This window comes from Camarhynchus parvulus, chromosome 6, assembly GCF_901933205.1.
Source record: "Camarhynchus parvulus chromosome 6, STF_HiC, whole genome shotgun sequence".
NCBI lineage: Eukaryota > Metazoa > Chordata > Aves > Passeriformes > Thraupidae > Camarhynchus > Camarhynchus parvulus.
This window is the reverse complement of record NC_044576.1, coordinates 27357435-27380695: the sequence shown is the minus strand read 5'-3', so window position 1 is coordinate 27380695 and position 23261 is coordinate 27357435. Positions and strand designations below refer to the sequence as shown.

The following is a 23261-nucleotide window of genomic DNA, read 5'->3' as shown; positions in this document are numbered from 1 at the left end:
ATTGAGGTGTTTACTGATTTTAGAGAGAACTACCTGTATGCAGTCCAAGACAACATTCAACCTTTAAGGATACTGAAATCAAGGTTATGAAGAACAAATGGTGGTCTAATGTCAGACCAGAAATTAGGCTGAAAGATCAGTAACTAAAGAAGATACAGAGTTTTTCAAGTGATATAAATGGTACCAAAGTTAAATGAGCCTTACAATTACAATCATTCCAAATGCAAGTCTGCAGAACAGACTCACAATGTAATGGGCATTCCATAGACTTCTATGCATTCAACAAGAAAATACAAGCAAAATGTTCAGTAGCACATGGTAGCATAAAACAAGAACAGAACAGAAATTTTAGCCTGCAGCTTTGCAATCCTCCAAGTTACACACTTGTGTCGCAGTAACAATCAAGCATACAGATAAATGCAGGTACTTAAACAGCACAGTTTCTACAAAGTGACCCTCATTTTTTTAAGCTGATGCTCTTGATCTTCTAAAAAAGGAACTGCAGCAACTTGGTGGACAGGAAAATGAAATGGTGCATGTCAGAGACTTAGTGGTTCAACAGATTTTTCATATCAGTGAATCCATCTGGATTCCCAAACTTGTTTAAAAGGAAGAGTAGGACTTGTTTATGCTTTTCAAGCTGTGGAATAAGCAGAAAGAGTTAGAAGTATACAATTCTGGGGTTTTTTTAATTGCTGATTTCAGATCAGGGTAGATGCTAATATGACAAACTCAGCTAAATACCATATTAATTCAATAAATAAATTTAGTTCCTTTCTGTTGTAAAGTCTTCTGGAAGGGGAAAAAGCCAACAGAACTGTAGCTGACCTCCCCTTGTCCATGTATGTGTCCCTCCCCGCCTTTTTTTTTTCTGAAACAGCTTCCTCAAACCAAACAGATTAAATACTCAAATTAAGATTGCGATCACCATCTTAAATTAGATAACAGAGAAAAGTGCCACTCCTGAGACTTCAAACACTTGAAAAATTAACTAAGAGCTGTCTGTGGGGCAAAGTACAGACTAATGAAGTCTGTGTGCTCTAAACACCATCCTCCCTCAGCTTCAAGGTGCTCTAATTATTACCATATATAAAAAAAAACTGAGAACAAGTGTCAGGATACATTTCACTAAACTTCCATGTTTCAGTAGCTATTATTCCCCCTACTCCCATTTGCTTCCTACACAGGGTTTCTTTTGAATTCTGGAAACATAAAAAAGGAAGTATTGCTTGGAGAAAATCTTACTTGCACTTTTAATTCTTTGCAGCAGCAGCTGGTCTCACCTTCATTACCTACAAAAACCAAAGTGAATGAGCAAAATAGACACACACACATTCCTTCCCTAATTTAAGAGGTGACATGTGGCATTGTCCAGGATTTTTAGAAGGAAAAGTCATTTAGCCACCACGTGTGTTTACAAGTTCTTCAGAATAAGCAAACTGAAGTGATCAAGCCAAAGTATGTACCTTGATGTTCGCTGTGTGAGTTTTCAGCACTGCAGGATGTGACCAAACCCTCCTTTAGCAGTTCGTCAGCTACATTCACATAACCATTGTCCAAGTGCTTCTCCACTGTTACTAAATTAACATTTCCATTAATCCCTTTCACTGTAATTGTGACAGGTTGCTTCAATAATAGTTTTTTCAACGTGTCAAGCACTAATGGAGACCACTCAGCTTTCTCTATTCCTGTGAAAAAAGGAAAATCAAGTCTATTATTATCTAGATAATTCCTTTAAGCTATAACTTGAATTGTACATATATGCTTTGGAAAATATGCTACTAAATTTTCCTAATATAAATAGCTTAAATTCTAGAGACAATGAACTAAAACCATGTTTTCTAAACCAGCTTTTACTGTGTTTACCAATACACCATTTCAGAAGGTTGTAATGTTGTTTACCAGTATTAAGGAATGAACACTACCACCAGAACAGGTAAAAAATACAATGTTCAAGAAAACCAGTCAGAGGTTTTTGGGGTGGGGTTTTTTTTTGTTATTTTGGGGTGTTTTCTTTTTACCTGCAAGTGAACATGTAATTGTCTGAAAAGGCAGCTTTAAATAGGAATCAGTGATTGGCAGCACCTTTGAAAGGGGTAAAGTTTCTGTGTTGCCATAGTCTCCATACAGAACTTTCACTGCAGACTGGGAAGCTTCCAGAACAACAGCTCTGTACCAATTGCCATTACCTGAAAAGATTGGGGCAAGAATGGTCACGTGTGAAGCATCATCTTATAAACACAATTTATCCTGAGAACAAGAAACTGTAGAGTTTTTAAAGAATTTTTAAATACTGTGGTGGATATATAAAAGGCCAATTGACAAGAAGCACAATTAAGAGATCCATAAGCACTTTCAAGCTGGTGTTTTTCCTTTGTCTACAGCAAAAATGAAAGCTGCGTTTTACACTGGCCAAGGAAATGGAAGGACAAAGGAATGTCTCACCTGAAAACTGAGCACAACAGGCTTCACCCAGTTTTGGTTGGAAGGGCTGCTTGTTGGAAGATCTACAATAGTCTTCCAGTGAAATCAGCTCCTTAAAGAGCTTCTTTTGACCTACAGGAAAAAACCCACATTCACTAACCATGTCTGGGTACAATGAAGTCCATACTTAAGCCCCCTGCTCCCACCTTTGACATTTTTGTATCTTCCTACTGCCCAAGATACATTTCTACACAGTTCAGTTCACTACACACATTAATTTTATTAACTAGCTTGCAACAGTGACTTCTTACTGGTATGAGGAGCAATGAACACTTTTTCTTACCTTTATTTGGAAATGGTACAGCATAGAACAAGTCTGGGCTTACAACTTCAGTTACACAGACAGACATGGTTTCATCTACAGCCAATTCAATTGACTTCCATTGCCCAAGTGAGGCTGCTAATAGAAATTGTAAGAAAATGCAGTGTTACCACTGTCCTCCAAGCACACATATATTTTAAGGAACTGTTATTTATTTGATATTTATAATAATTTTTTGAATTTCACACATGACTACATGCCTTCCCTTCAGGAAGACAAATCTAAATCAAGATAAATGATGCTTACTTTGCTGTTCACAAACTGTTGGCATATAAAAGTAGCTAAAGTAAAAAACAGCTCAGAAAAAAGACCTTGAAAAGCAAACATGAGAAAAGTTTCAGTCTTAGAAAACTTCTAATTCTCTGATTTCCACAGAGTCAAACAACATTCATTTAAGAACACACAGTGATTTTTAACTTTCTCTTTTTGTCTGTAATGCCACCTGCAGGGCAGTTGGTGTTCAACTTTAAGAACTGACAATATATGAAAAACCATGAATTGATACTAATTGTAGTTAAACAAGAAAATAACAGTTAAAGGCTGGAAGACTGAAAATTCTTGTTAAATCTAAAAGTTAACATTCCTTTAAGTACCTTTCTGGTCCACAGATGTGTTTGGAAAGTCATTTTTATCTTGTAGAACTTCCTTTACAACCAGTTTTTCTGAAGTTAGTATCTCACTGATAATTGTTGGACAATCTGTGGAATTATCAGTAAGCACTACACCTGCCCCATCTTCAGAAAGGGAAGTTACTGTGGCTTGAAGCTCTAAGCCTGAAGTGTACATATGAAATCTTCTTGTAGCTTCTGGATTCCATTTGCTGTTTCCAGGCTTTATACCTGGGAAGTAAGAAACTGGTAAAACATCTCCATTCATTAATATTGACTTTCCTCAACATTTTAATTTCCTTTAAAAAATTTCTTTAGAGCATACCTTGAAATATCAAGACTACTTCTACTACCCTAGGGCAACACATTGTCCTTCATCCTGTTAACTGCTCTCCCTCTTCTTCCTTTTTTCTAAATGCTCACATTTTCTCAGGACTCCCAAATTTCATCTTTTATATTTTATGATTCAGCCAAGTAAATCCTTTGCCTCAGCACAAATAACATTATTAAAACTGGTTTTGGATCAGTATAATCAGGCCTTTTTATCAAAGGAGCAGACAAAACCTAAGTGTTTTAAGGGTGAGTGGGCAGGGGAACAGCACAAGAGGCTTGAACAAAATGAGGTTTTGAGCTTTTTCCCGTTTCCACACTTTTCATTTTTAAATCAAGCAGACTACACCAGAAAGAAAGAGAAGTTCTGCAGAATTTTGAGTGGTGAGGAAAAGGAATTTGCAAAACACTGAGAAACAGCAATACAGTGCCAAACTCTTCAGGAGTCAAATGAAAGAGAACTGAAAGGCCAACTTGCTTCACTAAAACAGATTAGCTCAATTGCCTGCAAAAGCTTTGAGAAATAAAGTTGCACAAAAGCACCTTTACTCCTAAGAAGGCAACAACCAAAAACAGTAAGCACTACAGATGAAGCAAACTGAACAAGTTCCCTTTTGACCAGTAAAGCAGTAAGCAAAGTCCATGCAGATCACTCCAGAGAACTGGCAGGAGCTCAGAGAAGAGAAAGCAAACAAACAAACCCAAAAGAACAGTGTTCTGCACAGTATTCCCTGCCATCACCTCCTTCACCCAAAGCAGCAAGTCCCTAAATGCAAGAGCTCTTGTATGAGAAAATAAGATTCACCTGAGAGCCAGCATTTAATTGCTTGAAATGGAAGTTTTAGGAACGAGGGTGAGATCTGTCGGATATTATCCCGTGGTACATCCTCAGTGTTCCCATAGTCCACAAAGCTCACTCGAACTCTTCCATCTGAAGTGACTTTTTGCACCACAGCACGGTACCAGTTACCATCCTCTAATTTTAAAGATTAAAAAAAAATTAGTAATTACTTCACACATTTGCTAAGTCTACCAGCTTTTACTTGTTAGTAAATAAATACAATTCTTTGCTGTCCTCTACTAATGTGAACTATCAGCTGATTTTTCATGTTCACCCTATAAAAAGAAAACTATTTTATTCTGTTACTTGCCAGAGTAAAAAGCACAGCAAGGGTCTCCCTTCTCAGGCTCAAAAACATCTGGTGGTGTTTTCTGACAGTATTCAGACAATGTTTTGTTAAGCGAGTTTAGAGCAAGTAACTCTGAAAATCAGAAAAAAAACAAAGATGAGATCAATGAAATGAGCTGACTTGAACTTTATCAATGCTGCTCACTCTACAGTTTACTCGTAAACCTTCAAATGTACTCCTTGACTATGTAAGTAAAGGAACAAACACCTCTCACTTTTTAAGAGCTGCCCCATATTTTTTGTTTGAATGCCTTTAGCTCCCTCTTCAGCCACTGAATTTTGTCACATTCTTTTTCTAGCATTTAAAACACCAATGGCTATCAGAACTCTGTATAAAGACTTCTGGTAGAGAAACAAGATTACTTTTTAACTAATCCAACAGGAAGTCACATCTCAATGGCTGCATTTTCTCATTTTTGTGTTACAATTATTATATCTCTAAGTTTTTATAAATTATGAGACCATACTAGAAGAGAGGTCCAGTAAATACTGTCTTGGCACAGGGAACATGTCTCTTACTCACTTTTATTAACAGAATCACTAAATCATGAAGGGTGGAAAAGACCCTTCAAGATCATTTAGTCCAACCATCAACCCAGGACCACCATAGTCACCCCTAAGCACCACATCCAGATGCCTCCTGCACACTTCCAGAGACAATGACTGCCACCTTCCTGAACAACTTATTCCAAAGCCCGGCCGGTCTTCCAGTGAAAAAAAAATTAAGATATCCTTTGGCTAGGTTATGGTAACTCTTCCACTTTCCTCTACTGCTTATGTTCAACATTTTCAGATTTCAGCACCATGACCCAATTTCTTGGTCATTCCGCTTGTATTCTTAGATAAAAACCTCAGAGGTAAGCCTTTGTGCTGTAACCTCACTTGACACACTGGCTCATTAGAACTATAAAAAAATGACAAACCAGGAAGCAAAGAAACTATCAGAAAGAATTAAGCTGAAAAACTTACCATGGCTGTTTGAAATCTGACAGTAGAATTCTCCAGGATTGTACACTGTACACACTATGACACTGAGTGTTTGGTTAAGAGTTAATTTAATCCACTTGCACATTCTTTTGTTCATTGTGTCCTCTAGAGAGGACAGAAAAAAGCACAGAATGAAAAGAAATTAAAGTAACTTTCACAGAAAAAAAACCCATCCTGCAAGCTCATTCACATCCTTGAATTTCTTGTTATAAACTGTCCAACAGACTAATTACCAGTGAGAGCCTCTTTGCAGAGTAAAACCAAGTAAGACAAATAGGCCTCTTTAATGTAATTCTTCATTATCAAAAAAAGAAAGCCATAGATAGCAGGGAAGAATAATTACACAAAGAGGTAAAGGCTAGCTGGCAACAGCCTGGGCAAGAGGGACACTGGGGAACTTTGGTTCCTAGAAACAGGGTAGGAGCATAGAAGAGGGAAACGCCTGTCACCAAGACTACTGGAAACATCCTAGGGAGGAAGAGCAAAAAAGATTACTAGAAAGACTGGTGGCAGAAATTTGCACTGAATATTATACTCAGGTACCTGAAAGAAACTTATTATTTAACACAAGTTGTAGAACAGATCATAGGAACACTAAAACATGGCACTGGAGAATGCATTCTGTTTAAAACCTGCATTCAACAGCTCTGGCTCAGTGACTGAAATGACAAAAAGGTGAGAGGTAAACAATAAACAAAGGACGTACAAAACAGGGCCTTGATGAGGGCCACAGATCAAAATGTATTTAGATACAGCCAGGAAAGCACTGTTTATTCTAATTTTTTGTAAGATTCCTTACTCTTCTGAACAAAGACAAGGAATAATTGTGTCCTGGCCACAGGGCCTCTAGTGAGAAAGATCGAAATTATTTCAATGTAGACTTGACAAAAAGTTTTCAGAAAAGAATACATACATTTGTCAGACACAGGATGGAAAAAAAAAGGAACCTAGCATGCTTCATAAGACAGAAGCCAGGATTCTTCCCCAAGATTTCAAAGAAATCTAATGTAACTTTAGCAAAAATCTCTTGGATTGAAGCTTTGGCCACTAAATTCAAACAAGGCAATTTAAGCATAGACTTGAAGCTTTATAAGCTACTACAGTCAAATTTTCAAGGACTAAGTATGTGGGTTTATGTGTAAAATATACGATAATTAAGATGACAATAGAGCAAATATTATTTGCACTAATGGATAAGGATGTAGGAATAACTAGGTAATAAGCAGTCATAACCTACTTCAACTGGAAATTGTAAGACTTCTAACAAAAGTACCAGCTTCCAAAATTGGGCAATAACAACTTTGTTAAGTGTGCACACCTGGACAGACACATAGAAAATAAGATTCACCTGAGAGACACATAGACACACAATTCTCTACAGTTCAGTTGCTATGGATAAACTTTGGACTTGTGAGGGCTAGACTTGATGAGCCAGACTAAAAAGCTCTTAGAGAGAAGAGCTTGCATTCTCTGTACCCACTTTAGAGGAGGTGAACAATGCCAGGGCAGCAAGATGTGTTCATACTCACCCTTGGCTTGCTCAGCATCACTCCCTCTGGCTGCTGGTAAGGCCGTGCTCAGCTCCTCAGCTGCAAAGCCTTCCTCAAGGAGAAGGCTTGATACATTTATTACTGGAGTACCTGAGGCATCTATAAGCTCCACCACGGATTTAGAACTCTCTTTATCCACTACTTTTACTGTCAACACTTTGTCTTTCACCAGTTTTTTCATGTACGAAATACATTCTGAGGTCCATGCTAATCGTGCCTTTACACCTAAAAAGTCACATAGTATTGAAAGGTTCTGAGGTCAGTCCAACTCTCACCAATGTGTGGACAGGTACAACAACTACAAGTACATTCTGAAATATCTGTCACATTTTATGTGACATGACAGATATGCCATGACAGTTAATAACTCTGGAAATAATGCCCTACCATTACACCTCCATCCTTTCCCATGTTTCCATGTATGATACTACAGGTGTGGTGGTTATGTAATACCACTTTGTTCTCCCCCTATCTAGTTTGAAACTGCTAATCATTTACTTCATACCTGCCAGGCTACATCTTATGGCTTGAGCTGGCAAGTCCATTAAGCTTGGAATTATAGGACGAAGTCTGGTCAGTGGAAGAGAGTCAGAATTACCATAATCCATATAGTCCACCAAAACAGTGTCTTCAGAAGCATAAGCTGTAACAGCAGCACGATACCAAAGGTTGTCCTCTAGAAAGGAAGATACAGATGTTTTGTCTGAGAATGAATTTTTGACAGACTAATATAAAAATACATCCATCTCAGTACAGCTCAGGACTACCAGGTGTTGGCTAAAGTAGCATTTTGAGAAGCAGTCTGTGAGAGCAGCATCATTCCATATAATCCCATTTCTTCTGTGCTTCTTTTGGGGACTGAAATTTCAAATATATACCTATTTCCAGCCCTGGGGAAATAGTACTTAGCAACATAAAAAACCCCAAACTTTCCATGACCTCTTAATAAGCTATTCTAAATAATCTGAATCCAACGTTAAGAGTTTTCTCAATAAAGGGACATTTTAAAATTGGTACTTTACAGATACAATTTTTCAAATCACTACCCAGCATTACCCACAGCTAAAAATCAGAGATAAATAAACTCTACGTAAAACATTTCTAAACATAATTACAAAATGTATCTTTTTGGTAATAAATTTAAGTGACATAACACAGTATTTTCAGTCCATTTTTACCTGTGAACTGGGCACAGCACACATTGCCAGCAGCAGGACGGAAAGATGGACTACTGGGAATTTTGCCACAGTATTCATTAAGGGATGCTTCAAGCTCAGCAAGTTGACCTGATGTTAAAATACATAAGTTTTGGAACATAGCCTATCTTGCAATTATTACAAAATAATTAATCTCAAAGCCTGGAAGAACATCTTGTAGTCTAATGGAGATTATTTCAAATGTGTAACACTGATCAGACTAGGGCTCTTCAATCATTAACATCCAAGAGAGTCCTCATGTGTGTCTGAGGAATCACAGCAGCAGTGAACAGACAGGGAAAACCAGGGATGGATTTTTTCATCAAAGAGACAAAGCTGAAGCCTGTGCAAATTGAAAGCAAGCGAGTGGAGGCAAGCCAAGAAGAAACCAAGGAAGACAGGTCTTCCAACAACAGGCAGATGATGAGGGAGGCCACTTCTTCCCAAAGGACACACTTTGCTACTGATTACCCAGAATTAAAAGGCTGCACATGGACACAGAAGAAAAATTCACCTTCTTCCAGCCACTCCCTACCAAAGAAAAAAATGCCATACCAGGCATTCTACATCCCATTTCCAACCCATCACTTACGGGCACTTTGCATCCGCTGACAAAAAAAGGTGTCTGGACTTTGAATGTGAGAAACCACACCAGAAAATTCATCTCCAATACTTAAAGAGACAAACTTGGTAATTGAATTAACACAGTGAGAAGAGTCTTCATCCTCAGGTATATTTTTTTCACCTCCCTTTGAGTGGTTTTCTGATACTGCATATAAAAAAGAAAAAAGGTTGCAAATCAAAAGCTAGCTGACTTTGAAAACATAAACATACTGAAATAGTTCATTCTTTTTATTGATGCTTTGGACTTCGAAGGCTTCTGTCATATTATTAAATTAATGCTCACATAATAATCACTATACAAATGTTTTATACTATTAAAATGTCTATGAGCTTATGTCAGCAGTGACCTGAAGCTCCATTAGCCAACATTTTTAACTTTGAGGTGATGCTAGTGAGCAGCTAGAATATCATGCAGTACAGGAGGATCTAAAATTCCCCAAGTTTAGTCTGGCTTGCTTGCTTACCTCTTGGAGAGTCTACTTTGGCATCACTTCCTGAAGTTAAATGAGACTTCATTTCTAAGGGAACTTTATTTAGGCAGTCTTCTAAAATATAGATCAAGAATAAATGATTTATCACACAAAATAGCCATCAGCTAGTTTCACTTCAGAACCATCCTCTGAGCCAGATCTATATTCCTATCACAAGGTGAGCATGTTCTACTTATTTGTTCAGCACTTAATGTTTAAAATGCAAAAGAAAGGGAATTTCAGAGTAGCTCAAGTACTTGAGTTTTCTGAGCACATTCACAGCTCCAAGACTGTCTGACTTCATAAAATGAGACAAGCAGTAACAACCAACATTTACTTGCAGTCACTAAAGACTGTGAGCTGAAAAACTGATTATTGCTTTTTAGACACAAGGATTCATAACTTACCTCATTATTTACAACACTGAGTATGTAATGATTTAGTCAAGATGTCTTTGTAAATCTCGGTTTCTCAGCTGTCACATACTCAACTTCTGATGCATGAAGCAGCATTCCAAACTTTCAATACCATTATTTTCAAATTAAAACCTCAATACAGGTGTTTCAGTTGCTTATAAAGTCTGGAATGAATGCATGGAACATTTCAAGAATGCAGTGACATTTATGTGATCTTCCCTCCAAAAGGTTGGCAGGTTACACATCACTTCTCCACTAGTGTGCTGTGAAGCAACCAAATGTGAAATATGCCCAGCACAATCCTTAATCAGTTGAATTTACAGGGGACTAAAGTGAACCATCCTTTGAGAGACTGCACAGTATTACATGGAGATAAGCTTCCTGCACATGAGCAAGTTCAGCAAGCTAGGAGCATCAACCACCACATCCCTGAACGCTTCTGTGGGCTGCAGATCAATTAAATGAATATGGTCTTGGCACTACATCATTCCTGTCTGCAGCCAGAAGAAAACATAAACAATAGTCTTCCACATGACAAAAGGTACACCTCACATGTATTGATCTGCTTTGACAATCAAACCCAGCGCAACTGAAAATCTGAATTCTGACTCCTCAAAGGTCTTGTGCTTGGCTTGTCTCTCACTGGAGCTTGCTAAGTTAGAAATATAAACATGCTTATAGAGTTCTCCAACTGGATACAGCAATATCCAATGATTCTTCTTTCTTTGGAATACTTAGTGAGCATGTATGAAAGAAATATAATGAAAGCTGGTAAAATCCTACGTGGAACTAGGAATTGACACTAATTTTTAAAGAGTTAAAAATACATGAGAAAGAAACAAAATGGTACCAAATTTTCATGCATGTATTAAAACAGAAAAAGAAACAAGATGATCCAGAACACACTGAAGTTAATACAATTCTATTGAAAAAGTAGCCTTCCTAAAATTTAAGGTTATAAGGCTTAGCAAGGTATTTCAGGCACTGACATTTTATGGAAAGGCTGAAAAACTAGAATTGAAAAAAAAAAAAAAGAAGTCAAGGTAGAGGTTGGGAAAGTGACAAGAGGGAGGAGGGCAAAAGAAAAAAAAACAGGTTATCTTTTACACGTTAGGGAGGGGTGTGAACATAAAAGCCTTAATTTTGGTGAGTTATTTTACCCACACAACCAAGCACTCACCAGAATCTGGAAGTACAACATCTACAGCAAAACTCAACCTCACTTCCTCCTGCAATATATCAACACCAGTTAGTGAATAGTGCTTTCCTATGAGCTGAGATCATATCAGCACAGCAGATCCAGTCAAGACATAGCCAAAATTGTGTGACATACCTTAAGATAAACTCCTGTCTTGGTTTTGCTATGACTTAAACTGTAATCAAAGAAAAAGATGTCAGTTTGAAGAACCAAAGACTGACAGGTAGCATTAATAATACAATCTACTTGCAAATAGATAAAAAGCTGTGTTCATAGTATGTGATTTTTGCCAACCCTTATTCCTCATCCACTAAAATGCAGAATTACAAATATGGTAATAAGTAATAATGACAGGCATAAGACAATGCAGTACTAGCTTAAGCATAAGCAACATATTTTACTGTACCAGTGCCTTCCCATGGTCATTTATGTTGTAGTGGGAGGGACATTGTTTTTCTGTGAAGATGATTTGGCAGAACTTTTACAAACTTACTTCTGTTTAAGGGGATCACAAACTACTCTATGTGCTGGCCAGTCTTTTTTCTGACAATCTGTAGAGCAATAGTATGTTTGCAGACACTGTGAGCATCTCAGCTTTCCTAAAACAAACAAACAAAAAAAGACAAGAGAAGGCTGAGCAAAACACGTATTGGAAGGAACAACAACTGTTAAATAACTGCTTTACAAAACAGCTCCCCTGCAATTCTAAGCACGTACAAATAGGTATTTGTATTGACATACAGCTATCAGACATTGCTGCTCAAACATCCCAAATTCCTTCTACATTTAAGGGAAAAAACCCACCACTTTTGATAAAGAAATTCTCTCTTCTGCTTGTCAGTTCTGTTACTCCAGCTATGTTCTGAATAGCATATACTTGTGTCTGAGAGTTAAAAATATTTATGCATTTAAAGACATTTCTGAGCAAACCTGGTCTGGTTTCACTGATAGATGTACTGTGTGTCAGGCTACAAGACAGCAGGCACTTACCAAACAGACCACAACGATGGCAAGTGCCCCCTTTAGGGGGTGGTACTAACAAACTCAAGAAACTCTTATCATAGCAAATAGAAAAAGCACTCTTAGAGGAACATTTCAATTTCTTTGGCTTCCCATTAATCCAATTAGAATGTGACACCTGTGGAAGAAAAACCTGAAGTCATTCTTACAGGAAAAACCTGCCCATTCGGGTAGAAATATTCTAATATACAAAAACATGACAACAAAAGGAGACAAAACTTTTAAATTCTAGAAAGAGAAATACATGCTGATAACTCCTGCTACCTAGAAATGCTCAGAATACTTGGGGCAACTATAAAGTGAAATAACTCACAGTATTTTCTTTATCAGCTGCAGCTATGCAGTTCTCTCTACCAGTTTTGTCTTCCATAGAACTTCCTAGAAGCAGAAGTATTTGCAAAGGGATCTGATTAAAACACCAACACATGCCTATGTTATGGAATATTTGCAGGAAGAAACAAGGCTCTTGGCTACTCCTACTATTCTGACAGCCCATTTGAGGGAAGGGAGATGCTTGGACCATGACACCCTCTGGAAGTCACTTGTTTTCATTCTGATACCACATTTACTCAATCATGCAATCAGTGGTATTATTAAAACAACACTTTCACCTTCTGTGCTTATCATTCAATACTGAGAAACAAAACACTCTGGAACAAGATACTCTGACTTTCCAGTGAGTGCCTTATAAACCTCGTGGTCTTTCCTGAGAGTTTTTCTTTACCAAACAACTCTTAGAAGACATTCAGCTAAGCCTGCAGGAACTCTGTTTTGATAAGTGGGCAACTCGTCCACCTACAAAGAATTTGTTTCTGTTCTAGGCTACATATGCCACTCAGATATTGTTCCAGTCTAGCAGGCCTGTCCAAGGTCTCCACTGAGACAACACAAAGCTTTCATGGCCTTTTTTCCCACCTGGAAGCAAGTAAATCTTGTAAACTCTGCCTGAACTAAAACTCTTGCCTAACACAAAATCAGATTTCATGAACTCTCCAGACCCAAAATGTTTGCATATAAAGCTAGTTCAGATCTCCCAAGATGAAGCCTTTCCCTCTCCCCAACTTGGGAGTAAGAGAACATGGATCAGAAGCAAGGTACTTAAGAGGCAAGAAGCATTGCTGAAGGAACTCCAACTCCCATGTATCAGTCCAAATTCCCTAACACTTCAATTATCCTGGTGCATTTTTTAGATTCTGAGGCATTTCAGCAGGCACAAGTTTGGATAATTAGGAGTTATATTTACAAGCCATATTCATACTGATGATGTGTACCAATAATAAAGCATATCCACAACCACAGAAGAATAAAGTCAAGATACTTCTGTCAAGCTTAGGACCAAGTCTCTCTTACTGCACTTGTGCTGTTGTTAAAGCTTTCTGTACTGTTTCTACATTTGTCAAAAATACCCTATATTGTTTGCTTACAAAATATTGGATTTTGTTAAATATTTCAGAAACTCAGCCTCAAAACTAAAAGTTTTTCAACAGTAAGTTTGTACCTGTGACCCTGTTGCTTAAATCTGCATCTGCAACTTCATTATGTTGAAGATTAAGCGGTTCTGCCATCACGTAAAGGTTGACATTAGAGTATGACCAAAGGTGGCTGTGGGCCAGGTAACTGCAAAAGCATGGATTTAAAGATTAATTCAGGCAGGCACCCAAATTAAAGTATTTTTGGGTCATATTCTGAAGATATATTCAAGCATTCATTTTGGAAGGCTAATTCTCTACCATCTATTTCTTTTGTTTGCACAGCAAAACACTTTCTGCACTCAACAATGAATACAGGAGATTAAATTATGAAAACTCCTTTAGAAGAAGAACACACTGACACATAGGAGCAGCCATCGACACCTGCACGTAAAGATCACTGTGCCTCTGGAAGAGACCTCGCTGTACTTTTGTTAAAAAAGTTTGTAGTAATAAAAAGCACAGGCTGCACTCCAGGGTTCCTCATGCCCTGAGGGGAACCACTGCCCCAACGGCGGCTGCCTGAGGGGAAGCAAAGCCCTGGGCTCTGCCGAAATGCATTTTCAGCACCTGCTGTCCAAATGCTAAGACGCTATATAATTGTTTTAAATGAAAAGTATAGGCAAAAACAAACTAAAATGAACCTGCGAATAAAGCACAGTAGTCTAAGTGACACTGCACATCAACTCTACCAGAAAAGTGCTTTCAACAACAGCAATTAAAGAGGTGCTGTTAAAATTAACTGATTCTAAAAAGATTTTTAAGTGATTAAAATTAAGCGATTTTAAGTAACTCAGAATAAAATTAGACAGCCCCGTCCCACGGCCTGCACCCAAGCTCGCAGCCAACCCCGCCACCTCCGCCCTCTCTCCCCTCAGCAAAGCGCTCACCGCGGGCCGCCCCGGCTCCTTTCCCGGGGGAAAACGAAGCGCCCACCCCTTGCCCCTCTCTCCCCCGAAAGCAGCGCCCGTCGCGGGCCACCCCGGCCCCTCTCTCGCCCCTCAGAGCAGCGGTCATCGCGGGCCACCCCGGCCCCTCTCTCGCCCCTCAGAGCAGCACTCACTCCGGGCCGCCCCTGCCCCTCTCTCCCCCGAGAGCAGCGCTCACCCCAGGCTGCCCCCCCCCTCGCCCCTCAGAGCAGCCAGCCCGGCCACCCCAGCCCCTCCCTCAGAGCGCGCTCGCCCGGGCCACCCCGCCCTTCCCCCCAGAGCAGCGCTCCGCCCCTGTCCCCAGAGCGCGCCCGCCCCGGGCCCCGGCCCCTGCCGCCCCTCAGAGCAGCGCTCACCCCGGGCCGCCGCCCCGCCGTCGGCGCTGCCCCACGCGGGAAGCAGGGCCGGGCGCTCACTCGAGGACCGTCGGCGGGAAGAGGGTAAGCAGCGGCCCCCGCAGGCCAGCGACGTCTGCAGGCGCTCCCGGCAGGCCCGTGCCGCTCATTCCGCCCCGCCCAGGCGGGACCCCGGTGCCCAGGGGCGGAGCGGGGCATGTGCTGCTGCCCGGCCGCCCGCAGCCCGCGGTGTCGCCATCGGGGCCAGGCCGGGTTACTCCAATCCCCATTCAGCCTGGCTTTGAACGCTTTCAGGGGTGGGGAATGGGGCATCCACACCTTGTCGAGGAAACCTTGTGTCAGGGCCTCACTACCCGCACAGCAAAGGATTTCTTCGCAATATCTAATCTAAACCCATCCTCTCTCTTTGAAGCCATTCCCCCATGTGCAGTCACCGAGTGCCCTTGTAAAAAGTCCCTCTTCAGCTCTCTTGTACTTTTAGGTACTGGAAGGTGCTCTGAGGTCTCCTCCGAGACTTCTCCAGGATGAACAGCCCCAGTTCCCAGCTGAGCTCATAGCAGCGGTGCTCCAGGCCTCTGACCATCTTTGTGGACATAATTACTCATGCTTGAACCAGTAACCCCAATTTACTTGATACAAATTCAGAAAATGGCTGTGAGAGCTATGCAAAAAGCTGAAATTTGATACATAAAATTGATGGATTTGTATTTTAAAGTACTTGAATTTTGCCCGGCAGCCAAGAACATAAATAATTTCATTTCCCATTTCTAACCTATTCTCATTTTCCTTTGTCCTTTTTCCTCTTTCTTTTCTATACAAGGTGTTTTCCCCTTTTCTTCAACTTCTGTCTCCCACCTCCAAGTCTCTATCTTCATGGGAAAATATACTTCATCCTCAAGATTGCTGCAGTTTCATGCTACTACTCAGACATGATCTCAGGTGTTCTCAGTGCTGTGCAATTAAGCTTTCACCAAAAAATAAATTAATCTGATCTATTTTAGTGCCTACATTGTTGTACTTGTTATTAACGTGTATAAAATCAGTGATGGATTTTATTGTTACATGTTCTGTACAGCAGGGAATAATTATCTCTGTTCACAGAGAAGTAGCTGAAGCATAGCTATTTTGCCTTAAGTCATTTGGCATCTGGCTGTGACAGCGTTTCAGTCTAAATTATCTGTATTTAAGTCTAGGATCCTGTCTGCCAAACTAAGCATTCCCGAAACAGAAGTGAACAACACATCTGAGGGCTGCTGAGTTTTCTCTCAGTGGTTAAGATATCACCTAATAAAGTCAGAGGAAAGACTCTTCCTGGCTCACATGAACCTCCAGCCTGAGCAAAGCTGAGTGGATCAGAGGCTGCCCTTACAACAAGGAGGAAAACTAGGTAGGAATTGGTGGGATTTCAAGAAACCCACATCATCTCCCTGCCCCTTGTTCCTCTGTCCCCAAGATTAGCCCAGTAATCCTCATGCCTAGGAAGAACAAATACCAGTAAGGTACTAAGAAATACTTCTCTGTCATTCAAACATCTCTCAAAAAAAAAAAAAAATAGGCTTTCTTTATAGCTTAAAACATCTAGACAAGATGATCCAGCACCCTGTCCAGCTGAATCCTAAAATTGTCCAGGATTGGGAATCCACCACTTCCTTGAGGAGATTATTCCAATGGCTGTTTTTTCTTATTGTGAAACATTTTACTCCTTTGGTCCTTTGACACCAGTGGTCTCAGAGGTGTGTGGGGTATCACTCAGCACATCGGCTGTTTGAGCCACCTCACTGCTCTCCCTTAAAGTGGAGTTGCTAACACTTCTTTAGCTGAAGGAGAAAAAATAGCTTTGTAAGCCCTTTCAGTGGGCAAAGCTATAGAAACACTCTGGATAGTTAACAAATGCCATCTAGAAACTGAGCAATCAGAGGAACATTTCCTTTCCTTTTTCTTATATAATAAAACATAAGCCAAAAGCCAGAACTACAATCTTTTGAATATGTGGGCCAAATTCTGCTTCTGCCTCTGCAATGCAGAGCTTGTCTGCAGCAGACAAGTCTGTTGTGTAGGACTGTCTGTCTTTCAGATGGCAAGTTCTCTCCCTCAGGAATTGTTTTCCTCAGCATTTGGACATGCCAAATAAGAGCTATGGCTGGCTAATTAAGAGGTCCAGTAATTCATTTTGATTAACATCATGTAAGTGGTTTGGGGAAGGACTCTGTGACCTGTCACTATCATTCCCTAAGTATCTGTGGCCACCTCCTGGGGATAAAATACTCTTCACACGAAAATGTGGGTTAAGCACAAGTATTATAGGAGTCAGAACTGTCAGCATCAGTTCTGGGACTAGAGCTATGGGGAGTCCAGCTGAGTACAAAAAAGTCCTTTTCTTCTGCCTTTAAGGAAGAACTGCACTAACCAGGCTATATTTTCTTAAACTGATTTTAATCCTTCTCTAAAAAATGCCCAGAATGAAAGGCAAAAATCGGATTAAATTCCACCAGGTCTGTTGGAACACACTAAACACATACAGGTAATATCAGTAGGACTGCAGACAAAGTGTACAGCAAGGTAAAAGCGCAAATCTTAAAAAGACTGGGGCCAGAGTATACTGATGTCTCTGCAGTTGTCTTTAAACAACCTGAAAACCAAATAAGAAAAGAAGCATTTGGGCACTGAAGTGACTGTGCTACAGAGCAGCAGTGTGAACTTTGCAGCTCAGCTGTAGAACGGCAGCAGTGGTGGCAAAGAACCCTTTCTGAAAGCAAAGCTTAGACTTGTGCTGCATGGCAATTAGCAAGTGAGTGTTGCTTGGCATTGCTTTCTGAAAAGAGACAATTTTTACTTATCTCTGATGAGTACACCTGATTTTTAATGTATTTTTAGAAAGCTGGAATGCACAGTATAATTTGAGCAAAGCAAGGGCTAGACACTTGCCTTTAAAGTGTTATTTGGAGGTTAAAGGTGAGGGCATGAGTGTTCTCTGCAACCTACTTCCATTTGTGCTTTCAAATTAATGTTTTTAAAGACATATGACTGACTCCTTTGCTGCTTAGAGGTGATGGCTAGGACATTGCTTAATTACCTGAAGCAGTATTAGCTTTCCCAGAATAATAAACACTGAAAGATTTATAGTTATTACGGCACTGAAAGGTTTACAGATTGATTTTTTCTAAGATCCCACTGTTCTTTTTAAGGATCAGTTAAAATGTTTTGTCCTGGTTTTGGCTGGGATAGAGTTAATTTTCTTCCTAGTAGCTGGTACAGAGCTGTGCCTTGGATTTAGGATGGATTTAGAACAATGTTGATAAACACACTAATGTTTTTAGTTGTTTCTAAATAGTGTTTACACTATTGTCAAGGACCTTTCAGCTTCTCATACCCTGCCAGCAAGAAGCTGGGGAGGGAGGGGGGAAACACAGCTGGGACAGCTGATCCCAGCTGGCCAAAGATTATTCCATACCAAATGGCATCATCCTCAGTACGTAAACTGAGGAATAGCTGACCAGGGAACAGTTTGGGAACTGTCTGGGCATCAGTCAGTAAGTGGTGAAAAATTCCATTGTGTATCACTGGGTTTGTAGATATTGTCATGATTATTATTTTCTGTCACATTAAACTGTCTTTATCTTGACCTAAAGTTTGACTCTTCCAGTTCTGAAACTGGAGAGGGGAGTGAGCCAGCAGCTTTTTGGGGCCTAGTTGCTGGCTGGGGTTAAACTACAGGTTTTAAGGAGCATTTTCTAGGACCCCCAAATTTGCAGTTGCAGCTCTGAAATTCCAAATGCCTTGAAAGAATATGGAGAAAAAGAACTTGCTCTAAAATAACTTTCTCAATTAATGTTTGTAAGTGAAGTTATGCAGCACATTCTACTTTGAAGGTCATCCATGATACAAAGTGAAGAAATCATCTCTGCCTCATTGGGTAGGTGATGTTTTCATACATGTAGGTATGTGTATGCTTTTATACACATATGAAAATAAATTAGCCAAAATAAAGCAACAATCTGATCTAACATCATAGTTAGCCTTGCTATGAGTAGGGGATTGGACTAGATAATTTACTGAGATCCCTTCCAACTTGAATCATTCAGCAATTCTAACTAGCTTTTCTATTATGTTTAAGATGTTACTTCAGGAGAGGTGCCAATGCTCATTTTAGCTGAGCTGCTATAGCAAATACAACTGCTTTCACTTAGCAGCTTGTCTGCTAAGGTATTTTTTCAATTTCTTTTTTATTAAATAAAATGGCATTTATGACGTGCTCTGGATTCCAAAAAGCTTTGTGTTCCACTGAAAAACTGCTGATCCCAGCACGGAAATGCAGTCCAGATTTTTGATGCCCAGCAAAATTTTCACTTTTTTAAAAAATCCAATCAGAATGAAGTCCCAGCAGGTGCTAAGTGAAGCTGTTTATTAACATTACTGGATTGACTCTTGCATGATATGTAGGTGCAGAAGGTTTTGACATAACGTGCAGGGGTTGGTTATGGAGAATGAGATGCTATTTAAGGGAGAAGATTCTATTTGTTATTACTTGTGCACTGGATCCTGCAAAAAGGAGAGGCATCTTCGTAACCATCTCTCTGAAAACTGCTGGGGTGAAGAAGCCCTCCTGTAAGGCAGCTGCTCAGGGCTGTGGGTTTAGACAGCGCCATGGAATGTCTGACATGAGATCCCTTGTTAACAGAAACACATGTTTAAATAAGAAGAGAAAAAAAACCCCATCCAGACTGAAACAATTTATAGACGCATGCCTGAAATTGTCTTGTGTGGAATCATAGAATTAATTAGATTGGAAAACACTTCTGAGATCACCGAGTCCCGCCCATGACCCAACACCACCAGGGCACTGAGTGCCACGGCCGGGCTCTCCTCAAATACCTCAGGGACGGTGACTCCACCGCCTCCCTGGACCGTCCGTTCCGCTGGCTGATCGCCCTTCCCGTGAAGAAATTCATCCTAATGCCCACCCTAAATGTCCCCTGGCGCCGAGTACACTAACACCGCAGCATGATGTCCTACATCCAGCCGCTCGGAGCTTCTAGCACCGTCAGTGGATCGCGGCTTTCGGCGGCGCGGGTGGGAACGCGGCAGCAGCACGAGGGAAGGCGGCGAGATGGCTCCCGCGTCACCCGCTGGTCGTGGTGGCTGCCGCGACGGCCCGGTCGCCCCCGGCCCATCCCGAAGAACCGCGGCCCTGCCGGGCAGGGCAGAGCCGGCCCCGCCGCCCGGGGCTGCCCCGATCCCGATCCCGCCCCCGCCGCCGCGGGGCCCCGCCTGCCGCCGCCATCTTTGTTGATGTGTCAGCGCGCCGGGCCGGGCGGCCGGCGGGGAGCGGGACCACGGTGTGTTCGCCATGGCCGCGCTGCCGCCGCTGCTCCTGCTGCCCGTGTAGCGACCGGGTGAGGGCCGAGCCGCAGCAAGGGCGGGCGGGTGAGTGGGTGGGTGGATGCTCGGAGCCGGCGCCTTGGCACTGCCGGCGTCCCCCAGCTGCTCGGGCACTGCCGGGCTCCTCGAGGGGCCGGCGCGGAGCGGTCGAGGGCGCTGGACGGGACGGGCCGGGCGCTGCCCGGCGGGCTCGGGAGGGGCGGCGGGGCCGCTGATCCGCTTCACTGTCAGCGCAGATAAACCCTGGGGGACGCGGGGGCGGGGGAAGGACGGGCGGGAGGCAGAATTCCCTCGGTGGCGAGGGGCTGTCCCTGTGCAGGTGGGGGCGCTGGGCTGGCAGCGGTCGCGCCGGGGCCGCGGGCGAGGCGCAGGAGGAGGGAGCGAGGTGACAGCAGGGCCGGGGCTGAGCTCCTGCCATAGCAACACCTTCCCGGTCCGGACCTCCGAGCGGGGAGCGCAGGCTCCCGGGCTGCCTCGCAGTCCCTTTGTTTCTGTACAGCTTTCTTTTCCGTGGTGTTAATTACGTCGTGCTGTTTCATTGACTGCGTGTTGATTTTTTCTATGGGTAAATAATTAGATAGCAAAGCCCAGCAGCTGTTATGAAGGTTATTTTTTAGAGCCGGCTGCGGTGTTGCGGTAGGGTACGTGTCCTTGTTTTTGCAGATGGTATTTGTAAAAGCTGCCTGCCCTTCTAGGTTTGAAAGGACTTCAGCAAAATGATTGTGATGTAGGCTCACAGATTTTGGCTCTTGTCCCGGAAAATAGTCTGCACAGGTGAGTCTGATACATGTATACTTCCAGCGAGACTCCGTGCAGACTAAAAGAGGATTTCGTAGGGAATTGAAATGTGTGAAGATGAGAAGTATGGCATTCCAGCTTTAGCGCTGCTTTACTTTATCTTATTGTAGAACTGCTTCTCAGAAGTTAAAATGTTGCAAGCAGAATACACTAAAAATCCAGGTATGGCTCCTATCCCGGTATGTTTTGTTGTATAAGGAAATGATTGAAACTGAGCCACAGCTGTGTTTCTCTCTGTGTTTCTCTAATGTAATCACTGGCTGCACTGAATGCTTATGTTGCACTTGACTTCAGGGAGGAGATGATTAAGCTCTGGAGATATGAGAAACGAAAAGTATGAAGATATTTCAGGAGGGTGTTGGATGAGTTTTGAAATGTCATTTTTTTTATTTTAAATAAAGAACTAGTTGTATATTACCTTGAGCTCTTCCTGAAAATCTTCAGTCATCTTTTCTGGTTTTAAAACAGTATTTTTCTGTCATTTTATAAGGTTTGATTTGGAGTTGTTGACTGATGTTTGTTGGCATTGTGAGGTTCACTGTTTCAAACTGTTGAGAAAAGGACTGAAGAACTACATACAGAGAGTGGTTAATTTGGTTCTAATTAGCAGCTCTGTTGCTTAATGCTATATGAAGCTAATGCTGAACTTCCTGAAGCTGGCTTTTAAAAGATCTATGAAAAATAGAAAGGCAATGTTTTTCTGGATTTAATTGGGTTATTAAGCATGTTAAATTAGTAGGTGTGGGGTCCAGGAAGCAATATCCTGTACTTAGTTCTGGGCTGAATCGTTCTGAACTTACTTTCCAGTTGCCAAAGACAATTTTGGATAGCCTCATGGATAATACTTACCTTCGAGTCATAGTCCAAGACCTGCTGCCTCAAATTGAGCGTGAAAAAAACTCATCACAAAGAAATCAATGTCAGAATAGAGGGGAAAATCATGACCCTAAATTCAAGAAGTACACGGAATACTGATACTATAACAATATTGTCTATAATACTATGTCTTAGATTAATTAACAGAAGGTAATTACAGTCTTCTATAGAGCTCAAAGTTGACTTTTTCACATCCTAAAGGATTGAAGTGTTTATTTATTTGTTTTCAGGGATACTGGAGAAACTCTAGGAAGGTCAGATTTGAAAACAGTAGAACTCTACTCTCCCTCCAGATGGTGTTTTTCTGTATGTAGTGACCATACAGGCAGTAATTCCATGGGTGGAATTTTACTGCTTTTGGCATATTCTGGAAACAACATTTGAAAAGAGCCATTGAAAGCAAACTTGCTGCAATCTCCAGTGCCATATATGCCAAGATCCATATCTTACTAGTGCCATGACACTACAGGTTTGTAAGAAGGTCTGCCAGAGCTCTGGCTTCTGTAGTGTGAGCAAGAGTTATGGCTCTGCTACAGGTGTGGAAGAGCTGTCATGGAATGTGTGCTTTCTCCAGGTTGTGTACTCAGTCATAAATTTGATTTCTTCCCCTCCCTGAAGACATTCTTCTCTGCACAGGTGATGTTATCAGTGTCAGAAGGTGAATGAAAACAGGGTTCTAGTGAGGACAGAGCTGCTCCTGGCCTCGTTGTAAGCAGAGCTAAAGGCAGGGTGCTAAAACCTGAAAGGTGACAGTAGTGCTGTTGCTGGCATTGAATTCGTTGCTTGCTGAAGTAGAGACTCATTTTACTGACTTGTGGCAGTAAGAGTTGTTCTGTGCTGAAGACACACAGAAGATTGCAAACCCTGAAGTATGCAAGCCTCGTGTGATGTTCACAGTGAAAGGATGCTGTTGCTAGGGTGTTGTTTTCCTCTGATACATGAGCTTCAAATGTTGGGGCTCCTATGACAAAAAATAACACTCTCAAGATGTACCCCATGACTTGTGTTATGATGGGAGCAAATCCAGGCTCACTTGTCAAACCTTAACTGATGAACTTTA

At 41.4% G+C, this 23261-nt stretch overlaps 2 protein-coding genes across 3 annotated transcripts in view; one reads left to right on the top strand and one right to left on the bottom strand.

The window, feature by feature from the left end:
- Positions 1 to 441: 441 nt before the first annotated feature.
- On the bottom strand, positions 442 to 20308 carry TDRD1 (tudor domain containing 1). Its single transcript, XM_030951399.1, has 22 exons — positions 20021 to 20308; positions 13893 to 14011; positions 12708 to 12772; positions 12365 to 12512; positions 11868 to 11973; positions 11510 to 11549; positions 11357 to 11405; positions 9755 to 9835; positions 9259 to 9435; positions 8649 to 8756; positions 7976 to 8146; positions 7450 to 7695; positions 5903 to 6025; positions 4896 to 5006; positions 4550 to 4720; positions 3400 to 3645; positions 2768 to 2884; positions 2446 to 2556; positions 2022 to 2189; positions 1467 to 1688; positions 1246 to 1292; positions 442 to 640 (listed from the first exon to the last, which is right to left on the bottom strand). The coding sequence occupies exons 1-22, from the start codon at positions 20095 to 20097 to the stop codon at positions 548 to 550; spliced, it is 2796 nt and encodes a 931-aa protein (XP_030807259.1). The 5' UTR covers positions 20098 to 20308; the 3' UTR covers positions 442 to 547.
- A 113-nt stretch (positions 20309 to 20421) lies between these two features.
- Positions 20422 to 23261, top strand: part of CCDC186 (coiled-coil domain containing 186) — a 35442-nt gene continuing 32602 nt past the window's right edge. Inside the window, exon 1 of one of the 2 annotated variants that reach the window (XM_030951143.1) lies at positions 20422 to 20541. The gene's annotated coding sequence lies outside the window, so the exon portion shown is untranslated. Of the gene's footprint in view, positions 20573 to 23261 lie in introns of both variants that reach the window. The other variant, XM_030951144.1, reaches the window with a different exon arrangement.